General features: G+C 35.8%; 1 protein-coding gene across 1 annotated transcript; it reads right to left on the reverse strand.

The window, feature by feature from the left end:
• Nucleotides 1–27,582, reverse strand: PDE6C (phosphodiesterase 6C; the record flags this gene model as incomplete). The annotated part of the gene is made up of 22 exons (XM_079536569.1): nucleotides 1–65; nucleotides 2,668–2,821; nucleotides 3,689–3,772; nucleotides 3,917–3,991; nucleotides 5,333–5,396; nucleotides 5,691–5,798; nucleotides 6,901–7,001; nucleotides 8,602–8,689; nucleotides 11,236–11,345; nucleotides 11,431–11,538; nucleotides 11,857–12,003; nucleotides 14,574–14,642; nucleotides 14,720–14,863; nucleotides 15,674–15,823; nucleotides 16,027–16,074; nucleotides 16,905–16,971; nucleotides 17,084–17,148; nucleotides 17,237–17,311; nucleotides 17,877–18,017; nucleotides 18,261–18,350; nucleotides 18,466–18,618; nucleotides 27,103–27,582. The coding sequence occupies 22 exons, from the start codon at nucleotides 27,580–27,582 to the stop codon at nucleotides 1–3; spliced, it is 2,586 nt and encodes an 861-aa protein (XP_079392695.1).
• Nucleotides 27,583–27,905: the final 323 nt, after the last annotated feature.

Genomic DNA, 27,905 nt, shown 5'->3' on the forward strand with positions numbered 1-27,905 from the left:
TTACAAAATTATACATGTTTTGGATTTTCCATCCTCTCCACTTCCACCTCCAGCTGCATTTTCAGCTAAAAAACAGAAAAGAAAAGTAAAGTGAGTACTTTCTGTTGCTTTCAGTTGCTTTAACTTCTTGTTTTAAAAGCACTGCTTTTGTGATAAGGACATTATGTATGTTTGACTTTCTGAAAATGGAACATGTTTTCACTACTTGTTTGGGAAATTAGAGCATGCAACAACTATACATGTTATATATACCTATACATATATGATGTAGCAATTGATACCAACATTTCTCAATGGACCAAACACACTGAACCACTCTTACTGGAAAGTTTCAGTACTTTATGTAAGTCTGTCCCACACATTCAAAACTGAGGTATGCAAGCCATGCTAAAGAAAAAAAAAAGTCTTGAATTAATATCATCTTGGAAACTATTTTTGAAGATGATACAAAAGCTTTAATTTGACCTAGTTGTATAAACTCTTATCCAACCCTACATGAATCCCTTGGTAACAATCAATTAAGACAGAGAGACTGTTTTTTAATACTTTATAGCAACTGATTTTGTTAATGTCTCTCTCAAATGATTCCACAGATGTTTATTGGTCATAGTTAAGGTTGTTTCAATGTAATAAGTTGCGTTTCCAGATTCATTTAAGGTAAGATACCAATATTAGAATTAAAACTTACATTTGAAAGCTGTGGATCACCATGTTACTTAGGTCATTTTCGACCCTTTCCACCTGCATTGAAACATGTCACATAATCAGTGTCCTACCCTCTGTAATTTGTGGATATAATCAACACTACGTTACTAAAAATGTATTTCAATTTCATAGTTCAATACTGTATTCTGCTTTCTGTTCTGAACTTTCCACTGTAGTGGTTCAGCAAATATGTTTATTTTGTTTTCTGCCTACTGAATGGCTCAGAATAGCCAGGTCAGTGTGATCTAGAGATGACCGTGGTTCAGCATGCATCATATTACTGTTTGTATGAACTGACTTTAACAAAGGTATATATTTACATGGCCTTGATTTTGACAGTGTCAGATCTGTTCTTCACAAATATGCATGGTCTCATTCCAGTGTACATTTAAAAAGAGACAAAATAATTCACTTACACTTTTTTGATGCCAACTATGATAAGCAAAGAAGTCCAGATCCTTAGCTCCTGTAAATCAGTCTGTTTTTGTTAGCCTATGTGAGGTGCCTTGTGGGGAAAATACTTATTTCTCTAAATCAGTGATGTAAGGACTCCAGAATACCAATGATGTGAGAAAGTCTGAACTTCAAGTGGAAGTAGTGGGAGTCAAGTCCTAAGTTTGTAAATCATTATTTTATTTTTAGCTCAGAAGAACCTTATGCTTAAGGGCATAGGATAAGATTTCAATAACTATTCCCTTTGCAAAAAATGCAAATATGTAAGGAGGTTTCTGTGCAGGTCCTGGATTAGTTTGGTTTCTGTTGGCACTTCTGCAAAATTCAGATGCTTATGTTCCAGTGTTCTTATCCAGAACCAGCTAGTTGTTGAGCAGATGATGAGATTTATTGGCCAAAAAAAAAGAGTGTATTTTAAAATAAATCTGGGGGAGAATGGGATGGGCCTAATTCCTCTGAAACTGTAAGTGATGCAACAATGTTTGTTTGAATTTTAGCATAGTAGCACTGATTTCATGAGCTAATTATTTTCCAGTTATACTTCAAATTCTGACAATAACTTGATACATAGCCTTGAATAACCTCTCTTTTAAGGTGAAATCTGGATAATACTCACCTATTTCCCACAGATACTGATTAACAAATAATTGTGTACTGTTTTATGTTTTAAAGACCTAAAATACACTATTAGAACAAACTAACTTTTTTCTTTAAACTAACTGACAGTAAATCATTCTCTAAAAATCACGTTTTTCTTTTAATCTCTGAATCTTTTCATTTCAGCTGATTATTAAAGCTGATATTTCAAATGCAATACAGAACTAAAAAAATAACTAATTTCACTCTTACATTTGAGTTACAATTGAGGTTTTCAGTTTATATAAAACTTGGATTGTCATTTGGGTCATCATATGCAAAACCATACTTTCAATTTTAGGTCTTAGAAAGATTAGCGTTACATTTGCACCATGAGAGAACATATTTTAGCCAAGAAACCGATGGTAAGAAACTAGAGCCAAAAGCTTGATCTCAAATTTGGAAGAGTAGTGGGGCTTGTGTTGTTCCAAGTGCATACTCCATTCTCATCTCCTATCCTTGTATTTTTATTTTCAGCTTAAACAAAGCACCAGAATACGTTTGAGAGCTGATACCATGCAGAATTTCAATACAATTCATATTTCAGATGATTGTAGCATTCACAGATAAATAGAGGTGGTTAATTATGTTCAGTTTTATGTCTTAAGACAAAATAAATTTTACAGTCACTTCACTTCTGTGATGGTCGTGTTTTCTGTAATTGTACAGCTTAGAAAATAAGGTCAGTGTATTGGATTTGTGTAATTTTGAAAGGTAACTCCTCTTCCAACTAAAGACAAAGCTAATCCGGCTAAGTCATAACTCAAATACTGTTAGTGTAAAGAATATTGTAAATTTTACCATATGTGTGAATTACAGAGAGAAGAACTACCTATATGAATATATGAATGAAAAAATCAGAAGTTATTTAACCTTTTTTGGCAGCTGCTTCTTCTTCCTTTTTCTTTTGTTCCTCAATAACTTTCATCTTCTCTTCATATTCATCAGCTCTAGTTTTCCATTCAACCCTGTTGTTCTGAAGACCGTCAAACATGGGTGTAATTTCCTTGTGAAATCTTGAGAATTCCTATGCAAGCAATTGAATTTAATGAATTAGAAATATGAAAACACTGTTGATTTGTAAAGTACGAATTTCTGGAAATGCTGCTTTGTGGAGAAAGCATTTGCTTTAATTTTTCTATTAAAAATTATTATTTCTGTTTGTATGCTGTATAAATTAATTGATAGTTTGTGGTTTTGACTTGTTTGTTTGTTTGTTTTGCAACTACTTGTTCCATTTCTATTAGCTGGTTTTCTATAGAATTGAAAAGAAGTTTTATAATAATGCCACTGTCTGCCAGTGCATGTTTGTGAGTGTATTTTTGGCCAAGCCATGGTGGCATATTATTGAAAAGATTGTGTTGGGATAATAATGACATATTGCACCCATACTGTTAGAATATATCTGAATTATGTGTTGCACATTTTAGTATCTTCCCTAAATTCACATTTGAAAGTCTGGTTAATATAATACAATTATAACTTTGATACCTGATATTTCCTGATATGTTTATCAATATCAGGATATACAGAAAGTCCAGTATTTTGTAGTATATTCTAGGCAGATTAGGGTGTACCTAATTATATTGAAATATTGCATGATACTCTTCTGAGTAATATTTTGAGATCATGTTAAAAGCTACATGCAGATTAAGAAAGTTGGCATTAAGGTGCTTTCCAGAAAATATACAATGGCTGTTCGTACAGAACATTGTGAATTTTCTGTTCATTTAAGTGTGCCATTAACTGATTTCTGTAATCATCTACATGTCACATATTTATATTAAGTGGGACTCCTGCAACTGTCTAAAATTTTTTAGCGCAATTGTTGGTCATTAGTTGTTCCATCAGAACTGCTTCAGTGGGAAAACAAACCAAAAAAAAATGTTCTTACCTTGTACACAAAAGTGCACACAAAATCTATGAAACCAACTTGAAGCTTAGGTAATTCATCACCTTTGTTTCTGTCCATCATGGGCTGGAACAGAATAGCAGTAATTTAGATCATGCAGAGATCGTGCTTTTGGTTATAATGAACTAATAATAATTGTTGACCATTATCTGTTCAGTATTTAAATAATAGACAATATTGTTTAACACAGTTAAATTATTTAGTGCTTACAATTGGTTGTTGCTGTAGTACAGTTCGTTCCAGGTCACCTTGCTCCCAAAATTCATTTGCAACCATGAGGGCAACCTGAAAAATCATAATTCAAAGGAAATGTAAGCTATCAACAATAGATCTGAATGAATAAACAAATGAAGGAAGGCAAGAACAAGGCTTTCCAGAAAAAATAATAATAATAATGTTGGTTTTCTCAGAACTGACATATTACTGTTTAAATAAACATATTGTCAATTTACCACTAAACTATTATTACTAACTTCACATCCACTGAAGAGGATATATTTCTTGCTAGCTGTGTTATTTCTGAGTAGCTTAAAAAGTTCTCCAGAAATACAGAGTTTTAGTCAAAGACAATAGAATTCTACCATTTAATCCTTGAGAGAGTTGAGCACTTCTGTCAGGAATTGTGTACACTTTCTGGTGTATTTAAGGTTTTCTGCAGAAAATGATTATCTTCCATTTTTACATGCTGGTGCACACTATTTAAAAGATAGATTTGGGAGTTGAAATTAGATGATCTCCAAGGGACAAACCCAAGTCAATCTATGATTCTATGTTTTTATGATTATCATCATCAGCAGTACCATGACAATATTAGCAACACAACAGAATCTGTTAGTTCCTGTGATGCATAAAATCTTGAAATCATTGAATGGCTTGGGTTGGAAGGGACCTTAAAGCCCATTCAATTCCAAACCCCCTCCACTGGCAGGGTCGCCACCCACTAGATCAGGCTGTCCAGGGCCCCATCCAACCTGGCCTTGAACGCTTCCATTGATGGGGCATCCACAGCTTTCCTAGGCAGTCTGTTTCAGTAACTCACCACCCTCTGAATAAAAGGTTTCCCTTCTTAGAAATTACTTAGAAGACTCCATAACCATCTTGTGTTTTGATTATGCAGTGCTAAAACCTATACCTGTAAAATTAATGGATGAGTTTGAGCGTGACGGTCAGTAAGTACTGAAGTATTTGAAGTACTTAACTGCTAGGCAGTGTCACATTGTATTACTGAATTTATTCTTAGCATGATCAAGCTACTTTGAAACACTAAGATCTACAGAATAGGCAATTTTATTCAATTTTTTTCTGTTGTGAAATCTGTACCTTAGATACACCTGAAAAATAGCAAAAGTTGGATTACACTAATGTAGTGTAGTAACATTTAAGGATAGCTAGAACAGCTGACAGATTTAGAACGGGCAGTTTTAGCTGACTGACAAGTAGAAAAGAGGAGATAGCCCTTGCACTCTCAGTGACAGAAGCACAGAGGTTGATTTTTAGAAGGGCAGTTGGGTGCAAATAGTTATATATCTATCAAATTATAATAAGTATTATGTTTGGGTCATGACATCAGGCACAAGTGGGCAACAAAACATAGCAAATGGGATTTTTGGCTTGAAAAGTACTTACCTTACTTTGTACCTCCCAAGGCTTGGTTATAGCAGACAAGTCACATCCGGTCATCATCATAGCCCTTTAAAAGCAAGGAGTAAAAATAATTAGAATGATGAAAGAAAAAACAAACAAACAAACAAAAAGCAACAACAGCAATTAAAAAAAAGCCACCAGCAAAAGATCCATATTTTAAGCAATTTAGATACACAAGATGCAGTTAGATGCACTTTTTGAGAAGACATTTAAATTCATGGTTATGCTCATCATCAGATGATAACAACAAATCTCAATTTGCATATCTAGATGCCCAAATACTTTTGAAATCTGTTTGTAGTTAACTGATTGAATAAAGAGCAATATATTAACCACCTACATGATGACTTCTTTTTTGGTTGGATCAATAGATATATATTTAATTGCCTCCTCTTCTGTTTCCATTTTTTCAATTGCATCCACAATCTTTTGAAACATAGTCCTTTTCCTGTGAAAACACACAGATAAACCATATATTAGTAAACAAAAATCCTGCATTATGAATAAAACAAAATAAATCCCATATTTCTCATACACATGCTTTTCCAAAGTTGCATCCTAGTCATAGTAGTCTCAAAGTGATACCTTCTTCCCCCTGAACTCCAAGTTTCCAGTTAACGTAACACATTTATATTTTGCTGTATACCCCTGATGTATGAAGCACTATTTCAAAGTTTCTGACAAAGATTCAACCTTCCTAACAAGTTTCCTGACTCTGCTTATTAAACTGTTCAAAGTAACATTAATGTTTCTTTAGTATTATGTTTTCCTTCACAATATTCCTTCCAGCAATGTAATGAATCGGGAAAAGAGAAGCAAATACTAACAACTGTCCCCTCAAATATTCTAAAAAATCCTTGAAACTTGACTGAGAGGTACTCTGAAAAATTTGTCTTATTACTGCTTAATGAATCTCTTAATTTGCATTTCAAATGAAAGAAATAATGGGGTTAGTTTTTATTGAAATTTAGTAACGGCCACTGAACATCTAACTGAATTGTTTCCTGTTCCTAGTTTTAAATCATCCCACTCATGAGGCATCTGGACCAGCCAACCAACCAACCAACAAACAATAGTCTCACTAACCTTTGCAAAAACAAGATAATAAAGTTGGGTGAATATTTTTTTATTTGAGGTCTTTGGCATATTTAGCATTGGGATCAGTTGATGTCTGTTTTTAACCCAGAATCTCGATTTCTTTTTCATAAGCATACTCCTGTTCAATATGAGTAATCACAGTATGGTACACTAACTATCACACATGCAGACAACTTTATCATTAGGCTACATAATTTACAATTCTGAAATATATCTGCTGTAATTTAATGCATATTTGAATTAACTGCTAGATGCATACAAAGTATTATAGACATGTTTTGAAATTTGAAAGATTATAATGAAGATAAGAATGTCTTGTTTTTTTTTAAATGAGAATTAGACTTACTAAAATACAGCTCTGTACTCTGCATATAACAAGCAAAAACTACAGCTGTAAATAGCATAGGACTGACATTTTTTCAGTAGGAAGTTACACAGAATTTAGTACTTACTTGAAATACAAAGCCAAGTCAGTTGCTATTATTGCAACTTCAAATAAGTGTAGAACGGTTTCAAACTGGCGCTTATTTAGGTTCTGGAAGATGTTTAAACTCTGCAAGATGGAAAGTTTACAAATTCAATTCCTCTTATAAAACTGTCTTTGCTTTGTACTCTATAGGCTGCCCCATAGGACAGTATATCAAAACTGTATGTATGTTCAACTATACGCTCTAAATCAAAATAACACTACAAATGAAAAGTTCTCCAGAGGTGGCCTACTCATTCAGGAGTAGTTCTTAAGCTTTTAAATACTGTTATTTCTATCAGTTACAGCTGCAGAAACGTCTGAGAATGAGATACAAATATGCACATCCTGGTGTATATTTTTCACAACCATCTCATATATACTAACCAAATCTTTACCACCTTTTAAGAGGAAAGATGGAAAAGTGAAAAATGCTTTTGGAAAAAGAAAAGCAGGATCAGCTGGCATAGAAGCTGGGAGAGAGAACTAGAAGGAATTGCATTGGGACTGCATGGAATCATTAAGGTTGGACGGGATCAGAATAAATGGCTAAATACTGTGTAGGGAGATCCAAATTCCTGCCTCCAGAGGCTGCACAAATAACTAAATTCATATTGACTTGGTCTGCTATTGTTAAGTTTAAATTAAAATCAAATAAAATCACATATATTCTATATAATTCATCAAGAAATGGCTGCTTTTCCTTGTTTCTTTGCCAGTCACATCCATGGACCTGAGAGTTTTTCCAGACCTCTTCTTCCTGTTAGGCTGGCTTAGCACAATTGCCTGTGGGTTATTAGGGCCCTGCTTCTGTAAAGTGCAGTGTCCTTTTTCCCAAGCAAAGGGAATGTAAGCACCGCACCCCGGTTTTCCTTCTTTTCTTAACTCAGGTGAGCAGGGGCGTCGTGGTTTTGAGGGTGTTCAGCACCCTCAAAATACTGACCACCAAAAATCAATGGTTGCTCCCCAGCATCTCACAATTGAAAAAGTGCCCCATCTCCATCAATAAAGGTTTTGTTTTTTTTTTTAAAGTAACAGATCTGTTTTGTGTTCTCAGATGTTTTTCTCAGATGCAGAAGTGAGTGCCTTCCATACTGCTTGCTGCAAACAAGTGGGATGGAAGATCCTTGAGATTTCAGGTGTACACAATTATATATTTTTATTATTTCCCTGAAAAAAAAAATATCTAGTAAGTAGTTTTAAATAGACTTTTTGCCCGTAGCTAGGACAGAGCCAGGCTCTGCTGAGGGAGGAATGGCTGTCCTATGCAGGAGGTACAGGACTCTGCAGGGCCGACATTTTGTTGAGCATGAGGGAAGCAAGATGGTGCCACCATAGCCCTGTGGGAACACCTGTGCCCACCCACAGAGCGGAGCAGAACTCTGAAATGTGGCAGCAAAAAGCCAGAGGAACTAAACTCAGACCTAACCTGCAGCTGTTTAATTGCAGTACCTTGTGTTTTCTACACCAACTTCAGCTGTTTGTGAGAGGCATGCGAGTGAGGCCTACAGGACAAGCTGCTTTTCTCTACAAGTGGGCAGTGAGTGAGAATTTGGTTTAAACTTCTGAATTTGAGCACAATTTCTTAATCTGGAATTAGAGAAATGAATAAGACCTGTAAATAATTTGTGGTTTATTTGGATCTTTTGTGTTGATTGCTGTAAGCAGAAGATTCATGCAAACATACCTCATCTTGCAGTAGGGTTTTACTGTACTCCAGGTGATGTCTTTCTAAAATGGAAGAGCCATGAAGCTTTGCTAGTGGAGCAGCTGATCTGTTAAAAAATACATAATTGTTTACGGTATTTTGAGGCAATATCTGTGATTCAGAATTCAGATTTGGGGGATTAAAATACTTCTGCTATTGATCTGTTTATTCAGTAGCTTAAAATATATCTTAAGCACTAATATGAGGCAGAGCAAGAAGTATGTTTTTTCTGTCTTCGCTCCTGTGATGGTAAAGACAGATTTAAGAGATTTCAGTGCCTGCTGAAAATCAGCTGTACTTTGAAAATCTCTCTATTTATCTTGTATTTATCTTGTATATTCCATTCTACTGTTTGTTTGATCTACATGATTTCTGCGTATTTTAAAAATAATCTTAAGCCGTTGTTTAGTATTTATTGTGTGGTGTGACTTTTATCTGTAATTACTGTGGAGCATGTCCCCCGTGATTTTAACTTAATGTAAGTTGAATCTAAAGTAATAATATAATGGAATTTAATTCCTTTATCGCTTTGGCTCCTCCCTTCCCCCAGAATCACTGATTTATGAACTGTGCAAGTCCTGACTGCTCAGATGTCTTTAGTCTTATCACAGAGCTCAAAGAATCCCTCTGACCTTGGGCTAATCTTCAAGGTAATTCTGGTTCAGACTACAGCAGTGGGAGGAAGGGAGAAATATCCTATCTATGCTCCAGGTTGTTCTCCACACCGAGAAGTGTATTTTCCTCCTTCTCTTGGCTAAAAAATTGTTTCCTGAGATAAACCAAGGTGCATTGGTATAGGCTACCTGTGATTTCTGCCTTTGTAGATGAGGTCAAGTTCCAGGCTGTAGTGCTAAAGCAGATGGGTTTTATAAATAGCTTTACTGTGTATGACCTCAAGTAGAGGGCTTTCAGCTAGGGAAGACCATACTAGGAAGATTTAAAAACCCCTTAAACTTATTTGGATGAGAGGCAGTCAGCTGAATAAGAATCAGCATCTGTCATACTCTCTCTCCTACGTCACTTGGAGAATCCCAGAGAATAATCAGAAGATCCCCTAACGTCACTGCTCCAGCATGTCGTCTGAAACTCCTTTCCTGGGCTGAGTGTGTCCAGGGACAGAGGAGGAGGATGAATCATTCTGGAGATGCATTTAGTGGAAATAGTACTCTCAGAAAATTATGGTTTGAATCTCCTGGCCCACACAATATTCTGAGAATCCTGTGTTCTCTAGTGGCTAGCACACAGAAGAACTACCAAATCACTGAAAAAACTAAACAGTAGGTTGCTCACTCTTCAACAGTGGGCCTCACCATGATTTGTAAAGCTGTAATAAACAGGTAAATTTAAAATAATATGGATTTATATTGTTTCATTATGATAATTTACTAAGAACTAGAGAAAGATCACAAGCAAGCCTTTTTGTACATTTAGAACACAAAGGAACGTGAATTGCAAAGCTTAACCTTGTGGTATATAACTTGCTGGTATGTGACCCCTGTGGCGGAAACCAAGCTCGTAGTTTTGCATTGTACATAATGTGAGGAGATTGTATCTCAAAAAAGGACCTTTGTCAATCAGTGAACTCACTGGAGGGAGCAAAAAAACGAGGTGAATCAGCCAGTAGAACACTGAGAAAAGAATGCACCTAAATTCCTGTCTTTAAGCTGGCCTTCGAATATTCCAGATCCTGAATCTCTCTCCAGAAAAATGCCTTTACTCTATCTTGAAAGGTAAATAAAAAACTCCAGTTAAGTACTTTCTACTCTTTTTATTGAAGCTAATTTTGACTTATCACTAGTGTAACAAGACAGAGCACTGAAGTTTAATTTTGGAACTTCCTGACTAAGGCAGTCAGATAAGTAATAGAAGTTCATCTGCCATATGCTTAGATCGTCTATAGAGATTGATGATGCTTTCTTTTTAAAATCCTAAAAATTCCTTTTTGCTTCTTGTGATAGTTAAAACAACCAACTAACTTAAAAATGAATTGCAGCTCCAGCAGATCCTTCTAAGATTCTGCTTTTGAGGTTTCTCATTGTTTCAGTTGCCATGACAAATTCTCAGAGGCAGAAATCTTCTGTATGATGAATATCAGTCAATGGCTTAGGTTGGAGGGGACCTTGAGGATTATCTAATTCCAACTCTCCTGCCATGGGCAGGGTTGCCACTCACTAGATCTGGCTGCCCAGGATCTGATCTGACCTGGATTTATGTGCCTCCACGGATGGGGCATCCACAGCTTCTCTGGGCAGCCTGTGCCAGTGCCTCTGAGTAAAAAAAAATTCTGCCTAATATCTAACCTAAATTTCCCCTCTTTTAAGTTTAAAGCCATTCCCCTTGTACTATCATAATCAGATCATGTAAAGAGTTGGTCTCCCTCCTACTTTCAAGCTTCCTTCAAGTATGGGAAGGCCACAATGATGTCTCACCAGCGCCTTCTCTTCTCCAAGCTAAACAAGCCCAGCTCCCTCAGCCTTTCAAGTCCCTTCATGCTAGATGTTCATGGAATACCTACAGTATATTTTTGCATGTGTTAACATGTTCTTCCTTTTGCCACTCAAAGTACTGCATAGCCATATATTTGCATTTACCAAATCTGTTAATTTTACTTACTTCATTTGATATAAGTTATTGGTCCCTCTGTGATCAATGTCATGGCAGAAAGCAGCAGCAACCATGGCAAAGGCTTCTAGATCAGTGTAGTATTTCTTTATTCTACCTGTCTGTAAAGGAAAACAATTCTTACTGTGCACCTTCCTTGAAAGGAAAGCTAAGTAATGAATGTAAGGTTGATATTGGCGACATTACCATCAGCAAAGTAAACATTGTTTGTCCCACGTTGAATCCATGTCGCCAGTTGTGGTAAGTGATATCTCGATAACCCTTCCTGACTGTGTACATCCATCTTGTAAGGACCTAGTATGAATAAAAGTGATTGAGACTGTGCTGTTCACTGAAATGAAATTAATGGAATGTTCCGTAAAATTACTGGAATAATATGCTTTTTTTAAAATGAAAATAATTAAACTATGCATTATGTAAATACATATTGATTTAATTCCTTAAGAGGTCAAGCAAGTTCAGGATCAATTTAAGTCTTTATAACAATTGTGCAAATATTAAGAATGTTGTTATTCATACCTCTCATGCTTTAGTATAGCTTACTCCTGTATTAAAGAACCTACAATCAGTCTGCTATGTTAAAAGAAATACAAATGACAAAATAAATCAAACCTCTGCTGGGACTTTGAACTTTTCAACAACATTTATCTCAAAGAACAGTCGTATTCCACAAGTTATCAAGCCGTGTTCTGTAACGGGAAAGTCACTGAAGCGAAATTCATATAGTTCTAAGTCTTTGGGATCGGGTAGTTCTTCTTTCTGTTAGGAAGAGTCGAAAGCAGAAGGATTTTTATGGCAAGTACAAAGTTGAACAAACTGTTTTCTTACTTCATTGGGAACACTGCATAAGGACAATATGCTTACTGTATCTTCAAAACCTAATATGTATTACATTTTGAAGCACAATGGTGATACTAGTCTTCTCTTCCAAGAGGATGGGTAAGAATGTTGCCTAGATGGTTTTTCTTCCTGCTCTTGATTTCAACACAATTGGTTGGGACCATCTCAGCATTTCCTCAATGAGGAAATCTCAGGTCTTGGGGTTCTTCCTTCCTGGTATAAAATCTTGTAATTTCTCTGCTTTAGCCTGGTCTCAGAGTTGCAGTTCTCTTTCACAACCAAAATTATTCAACAAGCACTTCTCTTCACAATTAATAGTCTAAATTGTGAATAATCTTACATTTTGTCTGCCTGCAGTAGATTCTTGACTGCTTTGCTTTTGAATGATCTCAAACTGAAAATTCAAGGCGAAAATGTACAAAGCTTGTAGAATTCAAATTTGTTATTGTTTACTTCATATCCCTTAGAGCCCTTTTTTACTGCTGTGGTTGGTGGTAAATTACAGTTGTCTTCTGTAATTTACAACAGCCTGTTCTGAATAATTGTGCTCCTTGATGAAAATGAAAGCTCATTTCAGAAGTAGTGGACAGTGTAAGTTCATAATCTTATCCTACACATTCTAGGGGAAACTGGCTAGACGACATGCAGGGATATTTCTCTCCCTGAAGGGCAGATACAGAGCTTATGTCAGCTCTCTCATGAAGCGAAGAGCTTTCGAAAAGAATTCTAAAAGTCAAGGGATCAAAAGGTTGAGAAGCTTGTACTAAATTTCAAAGTGCCTATTTTGTATACATTTTATAGATTCACATTAAATAGCCTCACTGGTGATAGCGGTATTGGCAAACTGTTCTGTAGCAGTTTTCATTTATATATCCCAAAAACCTAAGGAGAACAGCAGAATATTTGAAAATAAATGCCTTAAAAAATTAAAAAATTAATTCAGGGAAGTCTGATACAACCCAAAAATAGATTATATGATCACAGTGATTTTCTTCCATCACATAGTCAATAAATGATCTCCCTTACACAGATAAGGAAAGTTATAACAAAATCTGTTTGCCCCTGGACAATGTATTTCAACAAATGAGGCTGAGCAACTATAGAACTGTATTTATTTCTCCCTTTGTTGAATTTCTCTTTAAATTTACTCTGATCTGAGGTCAAGGGCAAGGAAACATGTAACAGTGGTGTTTTAAGACCCATTACTTTGTGAATCATCAGATCTAGAAACACCTGCTTTATCTCATTAGCAATCTGGGATTCCAGGCCTTATAATAGGATAAAGCACTTGCATGTAGCCTTGGCAGTACAGAATATACTAGACCTTTTGATTTGTGACACCACTCTGTTGAAAGAACTCATTCTACTTGCTTTCTGGAATTTAAAAATTCATACAATATTATTACCTTTGGAAGCCTGCATTATCCTAATTACTTGTTGCTATACAAGTAGAAAGATTTGGTAAAGTTTATTGATGTTTACTTTAGCAAGTTTGTGAAGCATTGATGTGTTTTTGGTTTCACTACATACAAGCTGCATGAACATCTTTTCTGTGGGAGCCAGTGAAACTTCAACACCATTGCACTCTGGCATATACCTTAACTAGCAGTAGCTTCATGAGACCTGTTCCCTATGGCTATGACTACGTTAGCAAATATGGTATAGTAGGAGGAAATATGTGTGGCCGGTAGTAGAAGTCAACCGTCTTGCATGTATCTGATATTTCTTTTTTGGTCTGGTTCTGTATTGATACATTTACAGTAGAACTTCATTACTTTCCTGAAGCACACGTTTTGGTTTTATTTCAGTTAGACCATGTATGCTTCAGGACTGTTCTGCAAGGAAAAACAAAGTGCAGTAAGTGGGCACAAAAGGTGTTTTGCTTCAAGAAGGCATTCCCTTCTGGGCTGAAGTACCAAGGCAGATGTGTACACAGTCTAGAAGGAAAATGGCTCGTTTTTGTTTTAGCAGAAGGAGAGATTGCGTAGGTCAAATTTGTTTCAGCGCTGCAGAGTATCTTACTGCTGCATTTGGACTTCACTTAGAGAGACGCAGGATAGTTCATGGGAAAGTAGATTAGTTCTATTGGAAACTCCTGTATGTGTTCTCTTACTCAAAATGGAAGTGACCTTGCATCATTATACCTTCTGTTATTTTCAGAATGAAATAAATGTGTAGCACTGTTCATGTAGCATTCACCACTTTAAATGTTAATTGGTATAAATCTTTCTATATAACTCTGGCTATCCAGGTCTATTAAAACATATATCGGAGACAGTGCTTCCTTGTAGGTAACAGTGGAGTCTGTACATGAAGAAACTGAAGAAGTCGAAGATATACTATTAAATTAGCTCCATCTAGTTGTGGAATTGATAGCTAGTATCAGTGGTATTAAGCAGAATTTATCTATATACAGCTTTTTGAATAAGAGCCATTGCTATTTGATATCAACATTCTTCTGGAAGTCAAATTTTCATTTATTGACTTACCAAAATCCTGATAAGATCTTTTTCATCACATTCTTCTATACTCTTTACATTTAATTTCTCTTTGTATTTCTGAAAATGAAAATGAACAATACTTTCAGGTTTTGTATAGCAAATTTCCTACTTCAATTTTGTGGATAGAAACTCACCAGTATAGATTCAACTTCAGTAGGAGTAGCCTTTGTCTGGTACATAAGCATTTCCTGAGCAATGTCTTTTCTATTTTCAAGCTTGTTCATTTTATCATAAGTGTCAGTATTTAAAACAGACCACCCCAGGAACTGTGTAAGAGTCTGGAACAAAACAAAGCAAAGGTTAGGTGACAGCATGACAATAAAATTGAACTGTCAATTTAAACTTAAATTTAATTCTTAAATTAAATTCTTAAAATTTACATTCTGGTCCTGCTCTTTGAAAATCAACACTCAATTTGACCTGTTACAAGACTTTACCTTCCCATCAACCGGTGCCATTTGACCTTTGCAGCTTTTAAGGATGTTGTTTGTTTCAACTCGTGCCCATATTCCTATCTTATATATTATAATTGCCCATATTCCCATCTTATATGCAGGAGTTTGAGGATTATAAAGTTTAGGTTAGCTTGGGGGACTTGAACACAATGTGTAATATCATATCTTTCCAAAGTACATGATCTCTCATAGAGTTCATGATTGCAGGCATGTCCGTTGGTAAGCAGCATGCCATGCCTGCTAATATTTGGCATTTGGACATTGTCCTTAATATTATGCTTCAACTTTTGGCTAGCCTTGCGGTGGTCAGGCAGTTTGACTGGAAGATCTTCAAAAGTTCCTTGCATCTGAACTGTTCCATTCCATCCCATTTTTAACCCACTCACATTAATTATGAACGTTGACCATCATTAAAGACTCAAATGACTTAAAAATATCTGACTTTGGTTCATTATTGGAATGTAAATGATCTCATAATTTTTCAGTTTTATAAACAGAGAAAAAAAATCTCTCATTCTTAAGAAACTGTGGTGAGGAAGATAGTCTTTTGGTCAGATGTTAATATAGCCTGCTAAAAAATTGCTAAGTTAGCATCATATGGCTCCTTAGGGTCTGTAATCCTATTATACTTACTTCAATTATCTGTTCATCGTACTCATCAAAAGGTTTTCCATCTTTCCTGTTGTAGAATGTTGCAACTCCCACGATTTCTTCTTTTTTGTTGACAATAGGCAATGAAAGGACATTTTTGATAACCCATCCTGTCTCATCCACGGGTCCTTTCTATAGAAAAGGCAGAGAGGAAGAAATGTTGCATGTTTCTTTGAAAGTAGTAATACAGCTATTAATATAGGTTCTGTAACACTAGTCCCATGAATCACAAAGAAAGGAGAAAATTTTCATGTACTCAATCATATAACTAATTTGTGGAAGGATATAGCACATTTTTCCACTATGTTTATAACTATATATATTAGTTGAATTACCTGAAATGTGAAATATTCATCAGCTGGTGCATTCATCATGTTACAAATCTGCAATATAAAAAAAAGGAGACATTATTCAAAGAAAATATAGCATGCCTCATGACTTGGCCTGTCTTTTTTTTTTTTTTTTTTTAAAGGATATATATTTTAAGCTAAAAGCAGTGAGCATCCTAGCTAGCTACAAAGAGTAAAACTGTTCCTATTAATTTAGTTGTGGGTATTCTTACATATCATTTTGGAGCATTTACACCAAAGTGCCTCATGTATGGAACCTCACAATGCACAAGCATAAATGTTAAGAAAACTTCTGTGCCAGTTTTCAGTGACCTGGGGAATTGCAGAAGTAAATTGAATACTACCTCAAAAGGCTAGGTATTTATTGCTATTAAAAATGACATAGAGTTAGTAATAGCTGTCATTCACAATGACTTTGAATTGCATATCTTGGCTACGCTGTGTGCCATGCTAAACCAGTGTTGTACCAGTATGGAGCTGCACAAACTTTCTGGCTGATTTGGCCCAGCCCACGTTTTCCAACTTACTGCTACGTAGAAGACATGAGAAAAGGAAAGAAAAAACTTTTAATGGTGTATATTTAGACACTTACTGTGAGTAATAGTTCACACATTTGGAAAGAAACATGCACCATGCAAATTTATTCCTCTAATGTTACCATAATTGGAGGGAAATTTTCTTGGTATTTTGGATATTAGTGCTTTGGGTTTGTCTCCATACAGGCTACTGACTCACATAACTTTGGAAGCGGTGCAGTATTTTTAGATAATTTGGGTATGGGAAGTATTTTTTCTTTTTTTTTGTTCAATCAGAAGAACTTCACATATTAAGACATGTAGTTTTTACTTTTGGTATGAACTTACAAATCCATTTTCTGCAACATATGTTGGCAATCCACTGATAAGACACCAGTGATCTGCTGGAGGTGACCTTTAGAGAGAGAATGAAATTAGATGATTTTTGCAGATACAGACATGCTAGTATTCTATCTCAGCAATAAATCTAATTGCCACACATTAACAGGCTGCCCAGGAATACTCACGGAATGACTTTGATTTCTTCTTTCCCATGCAAGATGTAGTCAATAATCTTATAAAAGTTGACTTCCTAAACAAAAAGAGAAGAACATCTAAGTTACCTGTACAACCTCAATGTCAAAGTTAAGATTCGTTAAAAGAAAAATTAATATCCTCACTCTTCCATCAGGTGTCTTGGGACCTTTGTAAGGCTCTGCCTCCCCCAGCCGAATGGGCCATTCATCATAGAACTCCTGACAAAATAATACACAGATGTTAGCAAAATTAAAAATCTGTTCAGTGTTCAGAGATAACATGAGATTTATGGATAACAGTCTTATTTTTCTCTCTCCACAAGAGTTTTATGGACACATTTCAGGAAAACAAACAAACAAACCACAAAGTATATTCCAGGCAAGAAATGGTAACCAGTAAATTTCAGACTAATATGAAGCTTGTCTCTTCACTTGTACACTTCAGTTGTATTAGTAAATAGCAATTTTTTAAAGCAGTAATCAGACTACATTTCTCTCTTCTTTCTTTACTCAGGATTGTATGATAAATTCAAAAAATGATTTTATAATGTTTATCATGGTTGCGTGCTTTCCCATTCTTATTTTGCATCTGATTGTTGTAACTCGATTAGATTTTGTATAAATTATCTCAAAGGGTTAGAAAGGATTGTATCTTTATGTCTTGGGGCGATCTAGAAATATGCAGACACTAGAAATAGGCAGAACCAGTGAGTTAGAAGGACAGATTTTATAACTTACAGTTAGGAGTAACACTTTTCTGGCAGGTAAGCAAAATGAATGTTACCTTCTCTTTAGTCATGTCCAGCAGACCAACAGAATATCTTTCACAGTTTAAATACATTCGAATAGTATACAGTGCTTTGTGAAACTGACGTTCTATGTCTGTTAGCTCTTCAAACACTTTGTTGGCAGACCACAACAGCATCTATTTACAACAAAAGAGAAAGAGAGTGAGTCAACAGTAAAATGCATTTGAATGGAACAAACAAACCATACGCATAGGAATGACAGGCATCCCAAAATAAAGCAATAAGTTGAATTACTGTTATCAGAGAAATAAATAAATAAGATGCTTTTCTTACTCTAATAAGCATGTGAGACTGTTGGACAGTGAGAATAATGGTTTCATGCAAAAACAAAGTATCATCATTTACAAATTCTTCTATACCTGACTTCTTCGGGATTCAATGTTGTAGAGATATGAGGTATGATGGTTTCTTAGGACCAAAGATATAAAATTGAGGTATTTTTTGAAGACCTAAAAATGACAAAACAGAAAGCCAAGAATAAGACATTTTCAAATCAAGAGGTAGATTCATTCAAACTGTCTGGTGAACTAGTGACTGTGCTGTTGTATAATAGGAGATTATTACCTCTTCATCCTCTTTTGAGAACTCACTGGCGTTTAATTTGTTGAGAGCCATGACAACAGCAAGCACCTCTTTACCCTGCATGATTGGGATTGCCAACATATTGACAGTTGTATAACCAGTTTTTTTGTCCAGAAAGTCTGAAAAATGGTTATTCTGGAAGAAAAAAATATCGAAAACACAGTTTAAATACTTTACTTATTAGTCAATTATTATACCAAAAATAAATGGTTATTTTATTTCATAATTTATATTTGCAATGATGTAAGCACAATTTCACGGTGCAGTAAGCTGATACTGCCCAAATGATTATCATTATTTAATACAGTGTCACAAGGTTGCATGTAAATACATTTTTAAGAATTGGTTGTGAATGTGGATACCGCAACCAAGTTCAAGACAGATTTGAGGAATTAAAAGCTCAAATAAAGCGGAGAATAATATGAATTTGTGGGTACCTAATAGTCTAATGTATGTGGTGTGCATGTAAGAGGTTTACTTCATAACTGCATTAATATTTATTATTATTCATTTATTTCTGTAGATAAAATGAATGATACTATCCCATCGCATGGTATTAAAAACTATGTGTGAAACTCTTTACAGTCTTTGTGGCTGAAAATGCATCTGTCAGGGAGGCATCCCCAGCGGGTGCACACCTGACTTAGCCATGTGTTGTTGCTTTCTCTTTTTCTAGGAGAAAGCTATGGGGATGTCACACTTAACTGAATTCCTGATCTCTTAATATTTAAAAGGGACCTGTATACACGAAGTGAGTGGAATCATCTGGACATAGCAGCTGAGTCTTAATTTCTTTAACTGAAGGTACAAGAAGTGGTGCTTGGGAAGAAGCACTATGGTCACAAGATTTTTAGAGATGGCAGGAAAATTTTAAAGGATGCAAGTCTATGTCAATAAACAAAAAGATCTGTAACCATAAGCAACCTGAACTGTGCCTGGATAGTTCAGTGCAGATAGGTAAAAATACCTCATAATACTCTGATGACTCTTTCACAGCATATACAAAGATTTGAATCATATGATTTTTGTATGCAAGCAAAATTTTGTGTATTGATTTGGACCTTTCAATATTGAAAATTTTGCTCATAATTGGTAGTAGTTTGTTCCCAGTCAAGATTTTAACATATTGTCTCTTGCGAACATAAGCTCCTTTGGCTTTGAAGAAAATCACTTTTCATAATGTCTGGAAAATCCTGTTCATAATCAAATAATCTTTTAGCATCAGAGCCAAAATAATGTCTTTCTGCTCCTATTGCTACTCCTACTTTCTGCTCCGATTATAAGGTAGACAATTTATTTGAGCCTGACCTTATAAGTGGAGCCATCTTTGAGTGCTGTTGTGAACTTTCAGCTTTCAGCTAAATCATAAAACAGACTAAAAAAGATGGGGGAAAGGAGGTTTGTTCATAATTCTCTACGTTTGCAAGTGTTTTCTACTATCTCCTGTTGAAGCTAAGATACGTAGCCTCTGACTGTACCACAGTACCCTGTAGATACCTGCTAAGCTGTGCAACGCATCCTGGACTTGCACTAATCTAGGACCACTTACATGAGAGGAAAATCAGGACCCCTCTCTGTGTTTATCTTTCTGTTACAGATGATTAAAAAGATGATTGGAAAGGGGTCTGACAGCTGACCGTTATTCTAGCCAGTTTACTTGAAATGACTAATTCATTTTTCTTCATTCTCTACACCAGGACACCAGCTTTATCTCATTGTAACTTACATATACTACAACTTACATATGCTACATTATTATGATAAACCTTTTCCAATGAGTTACAAACACGATGCTCTATGTTTGCTTGATTTAGGTAACTTTAGATAACTTTTATTTCTTTATGTTCTATTTAAATGGTAGCAGTGGAATTTACAAAAAAGTAATTCACTGCTGTGAAGAGTGTGATTATACATCTGTGAAAGGGAAAACCAGTTATTTCTAAAAATATTTTTTATTTTCCTTAGATGGTGTTTACTAATAAGCTTGCCTGCTGAGACACAGCTGACTGTGAACTGTAGCTACACAGCTGTAAGTTTGTGTCGGTAATAAGGTCCAATGGAGAAAAAAGTCACTTCTCTGGGAAGCAGGGGTATTACAAAAAGAAAGTTAGTTTTCAGATAATAATAATTTAGATAATAATTTTCAATTACATAGATCACACTGTTTTGTTTTCAAAAATCAGTGTTACTGTATTGGTTCTGGAAAGTTATTATTGATGGACCATCTAGAAGAAGAAACCATCTTGTCTCTCTTTTAGTTCATGGTTCTCCCTGCAGATCTTGATTTCTTTCTTAGGAGAGAGATGTTCATCTATGTACCCTTTTGCTATTTCTTTCCTGATGAATTCTGCCTCACTGGCTGGTTCCTTAAGCAAACTATATAAAAAAAAAAAAAAAGAGTTCTCCAGAATTTTTCACAGGCTTTATTCTGTGCCAAATTTAAAAGCATAATGAAGACCATTGTTCTAATGTTTGTTCAACCATCATATGGTATTTAATGATGGAACTGCATCTCTCAGTTCACAACATTATCTTAGGATTTGCAACACTCTGTTCCATAACACTGCACTGTCTTAAGCATTTCTGAATGACAAAATGCAGCCTGAGTCAACTGAGCTTGACACTACTGGGAACCTCCATATCAAACTCCACAGCATAAATTAGTGAGTGTAAATTTGATCAGAAACATACAAAATTATTCTAAGTAATGGGTGTGATCCTTGTTAATTTGGAAAGAAAGAGAAAGGGAGACATTTGAGAAGAAAATCAGTTGAAAGCATAAAGGAATATGGATCCTTCTTCCCTATTTGGTCAGTCAGGGTGAAGGCTGATTATGTTTGTTCATCTGAGGCAAGAGGAACAGCAGTTCAAAGTTGCCGATAAATGAGGTTTTTCACATTTTCAGTGTACTTTTTCCCTTTTGATTGCTTATTATCTGGTCCATCTTCAACATCTTCATTACACGTGTGATTTGCCTATTAGGAAATGAGACTTTTTCATGAACTTTGCTTCCTTGACTGGAGCCCTGCTTGGAAGCAATATGATGTAATGTTGTTTGTGTTTCACAGGCAACATTTACACCTTGGTTTGCACATCAACTCCCATTCAAAAAACTCTTCCAGTTTCTGTCTTACTGTGTAGCCTCAGTGATGCATCAATAACTTACTGTGCAGCCACTTCCCCATTTTAAGTTTGGCAAATTGCCTCTAACACCACAGTGGAGGAGAAATGGAAAGACTTAATCCTACAGCTGAGGTGGTAGTGCCAAGACAGCCAATGCCTATTTTCCTCCATCCTTCTGGGAGCCCATGCAGTTATGACTAATTTGTTACTATGCTCATTGTGGACTGGAGGTTCTGGGTTGCATAGGTGACTTCAGAGTGGCAAAATACATGGATGACAAGGAATGGGTCTGGAGCAATATCACAGAATCACAGAGTGGCCTGGGTTGAAAAGGACCTCAAAGATCACCTAGTTTCGATCACCGTGCTGTGGGCAGGGTCACCGACCACTAGACAAGTAGTGGAGCAGAAAAATTACAGGAACTTCTGTCATTAGGAGCCAGTGTCACACTGTCATCTTTATTACGCTTTTCTTTGCACCATCTTTACGTTTCTGCTTTTCTTTGTGGTAGGCTTGCTGTATTTTTTCCTGTTCCTGATATTTTGTTCTTCCACTGATTCTCTTCCATGGGCTCAAATTCCTTAAAAAACATTTTTACTGCTGAGTTGTAGGGAATTGGTGTGTTATATTGCTGCACCTCACATTTCTGCTTATCTTAATTTCAAATTAAGATAAAACAAATGTGTTTGTTTTATAATGATGCACTTAATTATAAATGGAATATAAAAGGTGTCTACCATCAGATAGGACAATATCATCAGTCTGATTCAAGACAAAAAAACAATTAGTTAAATTATTTGGTCATTCACTGGGCCATATTCAAAAATTTTTTATCAGGGATGTAGGACAGCTATAGTTTAACGTGTAACTTGCTAGTGTTACAGAACAAATTGAATTTGATATCTTAAAGATCTCAAGAGTTTTGAAAATGAAAGCAAATAAAAATAGATAAGGATTTATGAGCATTTGAGGATTAAACATTTTCAGTCATGTCACTGACATTCCTGCTTTTTATTGCCAAAAGTAGCAGATGTCTTGCTTCTTTATGAAAATGAGTTTTTATTACATTTCTTTGAGCAATTTTGTTCACATTAAACAAGAAAATAAGCCTAAAGAGGAATTTTTCACTTTAGTATTTAATTTTTATGTTTTCATTTTGGCAGCTTTCCTCTTTGAACACAAGTTAATTCAGGGAAAGAAGGAAAGATATGAATTCCATCCCTCCCCCCAAGCCGGAAAACATGATTAGTAGAAATTGGTTCCTGTATTAAAATATTTTCTTGAATGAAACTTTATCTTTATAATAGATTGTAACAGATTTCCATTTTCCCATTTAATATTTGCTATTTTAATTATGAGTTTATGACAATGTTTTTAGTATCAAGATGGCAAAGGTGAAATAGAGGTGCAAATATTAACATGTAGACACAGTGCAAGTTCTAGGCAGGTAAAAATCTATCCCTCTGTTTTTTCCTTATGTTTAGTTTATGCTGGGAAGCATTCAGGAAGGCAATACTTCTGAAGCACTGACTAAAGATGGACAGAAATAAGATGCTCTTCTAATTTCTTCTAATCCTAAGAATTTTGAGTTTGTTTCTCAAGAATTTCCCTTCAAAGTTGTTTTAACAATCTAACTGGCTTATTAAACCTTATTAAACTTACTGTGTTTCATCAATATGTTGAATATTTGGGTTTCTTCTTCAAGACCACATTCCTAGGGGATGAGAACTGAGACATCTCATTACAAAATGGCAGGCCTGCTACCCAGCTTAATCACAAAGTGACTCCCACTCTTCCTTCTTCCTCCCTAATCCCTTCCCACTACCATTGTCAGGTCAGTGAGTTGTGTCATTTACCATCTTGCACTCTCCTGGGCTTCCCCAGTGCTTTGTATTTCTGACGTGGATGAGCACAATTCCATCGATCTGTTCTTGCCCTAGGATGCAGTCTAAGATCAATGCCAGGTCCCAGGACTACTGCTGTACTTTAACAGAATGACTGTATGCCCAGCAGCTGGACAACGGCTTGGTGTCCAGACCTCCTCACTGCAGTGTGAGTGTTCATAGCACTGAGCTGCTACATCATGCTTCCACTTCCTCTCTTCTGTCTTCAGATAATCTTTAAGTTATTTTTACAATGCTGTGTAAATTCTAGAAAGGGGATGGAGTGTTTCTTCTTCATTCCATGCTCCAGAGTTTGATGCATTCCCATGACTCTGAAAATCCTGTCACTTCAGAAAGTCTCAATATGAAAACATCTCCCACTTTTTAACTGAAGAGAAATAGAGCTCCAGAAGAAAAGAATCATGCAAATGGAAGCTAGCTCAATTTACCAAGAGTTGATGCAGAAACTTATCACTTGAAGATGTTTTTAAGATTGTTCTGCAGGTTCCCTGTGGTTAAATTAGGTGCCACAATGATCAGTGCGCTGGCTGTTCAATCTGAGATGGAAGCATTGAATTTCTCAGTGCTCTGTTGTTTATTCATTCATAATTCAAATACACAGTGGATAAAAGCAAATATATGTACTATATATGTTGGCTTTTTACAGGCTGAGAATGTGGGATTTTAATTCCTCAGTTCTTGTCTTACATCTTAGTTCTATCTGGAAATGATATCCTAGGAAAAGATGTAACATAAAATCTTTATCGTTTTGTCAGTGTTATCAGATAATTTTTATAGGATACTAATGGGCCTATCAGATTTTATGCAGCTTGTTATTTTATTTTGGAATGTTTAAGTAGCATACTCTATTCTGCTAGGCCTTGGGAACAATGTGAGGCCAATCATCACAGCAGTGGTCCTGCCCGCCTCCTATTTCTCACTGCTGTTAAATCCTGGATTAAATACTATTAGCTCTTGCTGTCAACAAGTCTTTAATCTTGTGGGGGGGAGTCTGTTCTTGCTACTAAGTTAATTATGAAAGGTCTGTATCTTTTCCTCCTGCTTTTCTTTTCTGTAGCATTAGTCAGGATGAGGAACTTCCTCACGTTTGTTGGTACTTTTCCAAGCTGAAGGAGGTAATCTCTCAAGAACTGGCTACCAGGCGCTAAAAGTGAAGTCCCATGTTTTTTCAAAGATTGATTGCAGTTGTGATCTTTTGTTCTGTTCCCTCCTCTTATAAAGTGGTGGTGATTAAAGCACCACAGTGTCTCGCTGTGGGTTTGACAGTGTTATCAGGAGCTTAAGACTTAAAGGGGAAAAAAAAAAGAAAAAAAAAAAAAGGCAATGCTGTTATGCTGTTTGGATATGGATTGTGTCAGAAATAGAAAGTGGTTAGGCATGACATCCTTACAGCACCGTAGCCATCATTCATTCTGCGTTTTGTATTTGTTGTGCGTTTTGTATTCTAACAAGACATTGAGGCAAAATTTCTCTCAGATTTAACTCCACTTGTCTTTTTTTTTTGCTCAGGATTTAGGTAGTAGACAATCTAGTTTAACAGAGGTGCAATCAAAGTGATTTGAAAATTAATGCTTGTTTCAAAATGATAAAGGCTTCAGTGGCTGACTTTCTTTTGCCATGGACTGACTGTATTCCTTAAATCTTACTGGCTAAATTTGCACTTCTGTGATTTTTACAAAGATAAAGATTCTGATGACATTAGTAGGAGCTTTGCCTGTGCAGTGTGTGGATTTGGACACTGGATATTTTTTCTAATTGAATGAAAATGCTGATAGTAATAAGACCTTCATGTTAATTTTTACATAACAAATATTGGTTCCAGAAAAATCCCTTTGAGTTTCGTAATTACCTTGTAAAATGTTAACGCTTCAGTGGCATTCAGTTACTAAATGTGGATTAATGGCTCTATGGTTTGGTTGTATTTTTTAAGTGTGGCCTAATGGCCACTCTGTCAGTAATCCTGAGAGAGTAAATGAATGCTGAAGATGGCTTCACAGTGGTTGAATAATAGATGAAGCATTAATTAATTTATGCATGCAAAATGAATATTTAGCAGTGCTAGATAGACAAAGATAGACAAAGAGATTCTCTTGTTTCCATTATATTTCTCACAAAATTTTGAACAAGTCGTACTGAAAGCACAGAAATATTTGAGTAGCCCTTCTCTGGGTGCCCCTCACATAATGATATTTAGGAGCTATGCAGTGTCTGATAAAAGGTACATCTTTCTTGATCCTCCTGATCTTTTCTCATGTAATCAGCCTTATGAATTTAGAAGGATTATCTTCCAATCTCCTAATGTGGTGGTAAAAGGCAGTCATATGCTTCTTGTCAGAGCAGAAGCCACCAAAGAAAGCCACCCAGTGGTTAAAAGTCAACTGATTTGCTTTCTCAAATCAATCATTTTTCTGTTTATTTTCATGCTTCCTACTTATATCTTAGTTTACTATATAATGGAATGTTCTTTTCACACACATGCAGATTATTGATTGTTTTTGATCTTTAAGAGTAGTACTTCCTTCCTTTATGCCTGCCAACTTTTAACATGACAAAATGTGTTACTTTTTGTTTACCTCCTGCAAAAAAATAGAAAATTGCAGTTTATGTAGGCATTCAGACACTGAGGTGGTTTTGGTCTCTAAAATCCTCTAGAATTTTAAATTGTCATTATAGGAAATATGGAAAACCAGATATTTTTCTGATATAGTCATCTTTACCACCATTTGATTACACTGAGCTTTTCCACAGAAGACTAAAAAGAGGTGAAGCTGCTGCCATGTTATGCCAGAAGGTTGGTTGCCTTTAAAGAAATCTACAACAATCAAAGCATTTTTGTCTTTCCCTATGTATTTCAAAGCCATTTATAAAGCAATTCTTATTCATGCATTTCTGTCTGATTATTCAATATAATTTCCATGTAACATTTGTTATAACTCCTATCTGCACATTAAATAAACTAGGTAATTATGTGCAAATTCAACAAGAACTTTGAAAACAGCGGAGCAGCTCTTCTTCCACAGATGGTGCTGAACACATGCTGGATCTGGACATACTCATAATTTGAAACTACTTTAAATTCATAGAGAGTCATGAAGCCAGACGTATGTTGACACCATCTTCATCTGGGTTCATTTACACTGTAAGGAAGCACTCTAATTAAGAAAGCTACAAATACATTATATTCAGAGACGAGTGTATAGCACTATCAAATGATAAGGGACCTAGCAAACCTATACTGGAGAAAACAATAGGAGTCCCCTGCCTTGTTCAAAAGAAACACAAGTACTTACTGGTCTATTAATATATTCTGATATATATCTGATATACTCTAATATATATCTGATATTCTCCTTCGTTATTACAGTAAATCAGGTTTTGATTATTGTGCGAGGATACTAGAACTACTTCACTAGGCTACATGATGTGATACTGGGTTTTAAGCATTATCTTCTGTTGCTTTTCTCTTGCTTATATCTGGATTGCTGTCTTGGGGATGTCTCTAAAGAATGACTCCAAACCCTCAAGCCCTTTGCAGAAAGAAAGCTGAGTAAGCAAATGCACAGAAACCCATCCCCCAGGGAAAATCACTCACCTTTTTCACATCAGGTATATTAAAAAACTTCTTGGTATGAGCAACCCATCCCGCTATCCCGATGTCCAAAGGGAAAACAGTCTCGTTGTCTGGATTCACCAAATTCTCCTCAAATTTGGAAGTTGGAGTGACATTGAGAAGCCTGGTAGCTACTTCTGGAATACCATTTCGGGAACGACAAATAAACATGCTACACCGATCGGCTGCCAGCAGCTGTGACAGCCTCTGCAGGGTTTTGTGCACAATCTTTTCCATAGAGCCTGCTTCATCCTGGATTTCTGTCAGCAGCTCAAAAAGTATGTTACACTCCTCCAGGCGAGACATGTCTTTGAAGCTTACTCCTTCCTTCACATCTCCAGGGCTCACTTGAAAGATACTTCCCAGCACTTCTGCCCTCATTTTGCGGTCAAAATATTCCTTGGCAAACTGGGGATTGTTCTCCAAGTATTTTTCAACAGCATCTTTATTTACCTCACCCATGTTTGCTGGATTGTTCTTAGGATTTCTTTCAGAACTTCATCACCATCAAAGCAGAAGTGGTAGCAAGAAGTACTAACTTGGTACTAGTAAGAAAACAGTACTTCGTACATACTGTACAAAGGCATAGTACATTCACCTTCCTCTGTGACTTCCAAGCCTTCTGAAACTCTTGAGATATGACAGAAGGCACTGGCTTAGTGTCTTCTTAGTGTGAGATCTTGGAGACTGCTAATTAAAGAGATGTCAGGACACTAAACCCCTAAGCATTCTTAGCTCATAAATCCCAAAGGAGTCATTTTAGTATTTGAAACTAACCAATGAAT

The sequence above is a fragment of the Tetrao urogallus genome (genome assembly GCF_951394365.1).
Source record: "Tetrao urogallus genome assembly, chromosome: 5".
Lineage (NCBI taxonomy): Eukaryota > Metazoa > Chordata > Aves > Galliformes > Phasianidae > Tetrao > Tetrao urogallus.